Source organism: Cynoglossus semilaevis, chromosome 19 (assembly GCF_000523025.1).
Source record: "Cynoglossus semilaevis isolate Cse_v1.0 chromosome 19, Cse_v1.0, whole genome shotgun sequence".
Taxonomy (NCBI): Eukaryota; Metazoa; Chordata; class Actinopteri; order Pleuronectiformes; family Cynoglossidae; genus Cynoglossus; species Cynoglossus semilaevis.
Window position 1 is genome coordinate 16,619,676 of NC_024325.1, and position 3,593 is coordinate 16,623,268.

Here is a 3,593-nt window from a genome sequence, read left to right on the forward strand (position 1 = left end):
CTGAGGAAGGTCCAGAAGTATGCCATAAATGTGACCTTTGACCCCGAAACAGCCAATTCCTGGCTGGTCCTGTCCACCGACTGTAAACAGGTGGCCTTTTCAGATGTCAATCAAAGACTTCCGGAGTTGTCAAAAAGATTCTCCTATTATGCCGGCGTCCTGGGGAGGCAGGGCTTTTCCACCGGACGATTTTACTACGAAGTTCAAGTTGCAGGAAAGACCAAGTGGGACCTGGGCGTGGCCAGGGAGTCGGTCAACAGGAAGGGCCAGATCACACTGGACCCCTCACATGGTTTCTGGACCATATCTTTAAGACATGGAGACAATCAAACGCCTCCTTGGTCACAGGCTCAGCCCTCTGAGAAGACCCCTCCTCAGAAGGTGGGGGTCTTCGTTGACTACGAGGAGGGTCTGCTCTCCTTCTACAACGTCACCAGTGCAGTTTGTATCCACTCGTTCACTGGCTGCTCCTTCACCGACAAAATCTACCCCTTCTTCAACCCCTGTGGTAAAGACGGTGGCAGGAACTCCGCCCCCCTGATCATCACCCCGGTCCTAAAACCCAACACTCCCAAAACCACTGAGCAGCAACAGACAGGAAACTGACAGAGCAGAACAACTCCCCTTTTCTTCCTGGGTTTTGGATGTCATGAATTAACCACTGTTAATCTGTTAATCTGTGAATCTGTTAATCTGTGAATCTGTTCTCACTCATTGATTTGAATAAACAAAGATGTTCAATCAACGTTTACTAGTGTTATTATATGATAATAAAAATATATTATTATTATTATTATGACACACAAATGACAACAAAAAGATCTTTGACTGCAGTACCACAGCTGAACAGCAGGGCCTGGAAATAAAATCTCTCCAGCTAATCTTCACTCTGTTTCCTCTGACGGGAAATTCAATTCAAGTATTTTTAGTTAAATATTGAAGTTAAAACTCCTGCAGTCCCCCTCCCCCCCCCCACCTAAGTTGACCTGCGGCCTACAGACTCCTTAAGTTAAAACAGCTTTTCATTCCAAACGTCACAATGAGTTTTTGTATTTCTTACAGGGAAGTACTACATCGCCACCATGACCATGGTCACCGCGTCCACGGCTCTGACCATCTTCATCATGAACGTCCACCACTGTGGTGCTGAGGCTCGACCCGTCCCCCCGTGGGCGGAGCGGGTCATCCTCAATCACCTCGCCCGCTTCTGTTTGGTGTACGAGGTCGGAAACGTCCAGGAGGCGGAGTCTGAAGGACCCCCGCTCCAGGGGGGCAGATCCAGAGAGGGCAAACGGGATGTGAATGGACGGGCCTGTGGGGGTGACGTAGAGGGGGGAGACGACCGGTCGGTGCAGTCTGCAAAAGCCGTCGGGAGCACGAGTGAGCGCACGGACTGGACGGATGACCTGTTTGTGACCGTCGATCACTCCGAACATGGAGGAGCTGAAGGTCAAAGAGAAGAGCACGTGCAGCAGGACGGTGTGGGGGGGGGCGGGGCATCAAGGGAGATGGTGGTGAAGTGCCAGTGTGTCTGTCAGCTCCAGGGTCTCCGCAGGGACGTGGACTACATAGCCAACGCATACCAGGACCAGAGGACGGCACAGCTGCGCATCGGAGAATGGAGAAGAGTGGCCAAGGTCATGGATCGGTTCTTCATGTGGCTGTTCTTCATCATGGTCTTCTTTATGAGCGTTCTCATCTTAGGAAAAGCCATCTGAAGAGAAGTCGCCACAAGGTCCACTGATGAAGCCCTGAGGGTCAGAGGTCAGCTGAGACAAAGACAGGTCTGTCCCACTTTGGTCCTGGTGTTGGACCATCTAAAACCACTTCACAACCCAACTGCCCCACAACAGGGTGGGGGGGGGGGGGGGGGGGGNCCTCTCCTTATTGGACCAGAACCCTGACCAAAGATCCTGATGATACCATAGGTCCAACTCCAACATCCTGGTTCCACTTGACCTGATCCTGAAGAGAAACCTGCAGGGTGTGTGTGTGTTTGTGTGTGTGTACAGCACAGTACATGCAGTACCTTCACTAACCACTGTGTTTTATTTCACCTTTGAGGTCAGTGTCTCAGCACTGAACTTTTTTTTGCACATTCACGCAACGTTTTCTGCCTCATGTGCCTCACACTGAGGTTGTACAGGAAATGACACGGCTGCCACAGGAAACAGAATAATCATAGCAGAGTCACATGATGGAGTGCTGAGGTTCTGGATCCTCGTTATGGTTGTTATGGTAATAAGTTGCTAAGTTAGCAGGAGTCAGAAAGACCAGCTGGTGGTGAAGATGTAACCTCGAAAAAATAAACACTTCATGACGATTTGGTTTCATGTTTGTTAGTGTAAACCACGCCCTCTACTGTTACTGGGTGTAAAAACAGTTGTGCAGACTTTGGTACGGTTGACAGGACAACAACCGCTGCACCAGCGCCCCCTCCAGACACAACATCGATATGATTTTTTTGGTTTTGTTTAAAAAAAGACTTTTACCTTTGTGTAAAATCTTAATAATAAAATCAAAAAATTACAAAAACTCAAGACCACAGAGAGAGGAGTTTTGATTTGGTTCCAGGGAAGCAGATAAGTTCCAGTTGGTGAGAACACAGAACCTGTGTCTGCCCCGTCTGCCCCTGCACCGGGGCAAAGACAAATACCCTGAACAGAAACATAATAAAAATAATCATTAAAAAAAAAGATCCTCTAACCTGGACCCCCCGCCCCCCCATGAATTCACAGCCTCTCCTCCCGCTCACCGGGCCTCTGTTGTAGTACAGCTGATTTTCAGTGATTGATCTTCTGCTCACCGGGCCTCTGTTGTAGTACAGTACGTCCAGCAGATGGTGCCATCTGGAGGAAAATAAATCCATGACACAGACTCACTGACCCAGTCGGAGCGCTCTACTGGTGGAAGGGCAGAATACACCCTGAGAAAAGAGAATAAATAAATACATAAAATTACCAGCTTTGACCAGTTGTAAATTTATAGAAATAAAGTAATAAGTTTACAAAAGTAAAGTCATGAGTAGAAACAAATAAAGTATATAAGAATAAAATTTTAAAATGATCAAAGTGTAAAAGTACAACAAATGACCATTGTGATGATGATGTCATGATGATGTCATACTGATGAGTCAGAAGTGGTTCAGGTTCACTTTCTGTTGAAGACAAAATAGATGAAAAAATGTCGTTCACTAATTTTGTGCATATTTAAAGTTTTAATTGTTAATTAAGTTAATTGATCTATTGAAACATGAGCCAAAACCTGATCATAGATGAATCACGGATGAATGGACGGATGAATGGACGGATGAATGGACGGATGGTTGGACGTCTATCTTCTTTCCCTCTGACACTAACAGAATAAAGTCCAACAGAGGTCTTATTTTGAAAATATACCAACCCTCAACTATCTTCATCTACCTAACACTAGGTGGTGCCGGTCCGTACTCACCGACCGGCCTGTATGATTCAGTAGTGTTTCTGTTTTATCAAAACGGTTCTGCAAACCTAGATCTGGAACATCATGAAGGAGTCAGTGAACAGACAGAGAACAGTCAGTGAACAGTCAGTGAACAGACAGAGAACAGACAG

The 3,593-nt window shown here is 46.7% G+C and overlaps 1 protein-coding gene across 1 annotated transcript in view; it reads left to right on the top strand.

Moving 5' to 3' along the window:
* The window catches only part of LOC103395632 (neuronal acetylcholine receptor subunit alpha-10-like), a 10,371-nt gene extending 8,523 nt beyond the window's left edge, over window positions 1-1,848 (top strand). The window contains exon 6 of the mRNA XM_025065588.1: window positions 1,063-1,848. Coding sequence (XP_024921356.1) covers window positions 1,063-1,718 — 656 coding nt within the window. The 3' untranslated portion in view covers window positions 1,719-1,848. The remainder of the gene's footprint in view (window positions 1-1,062) is intronic.
* Window positions 1,849-3,593: the final 1,745 nt, after the last annotated feature.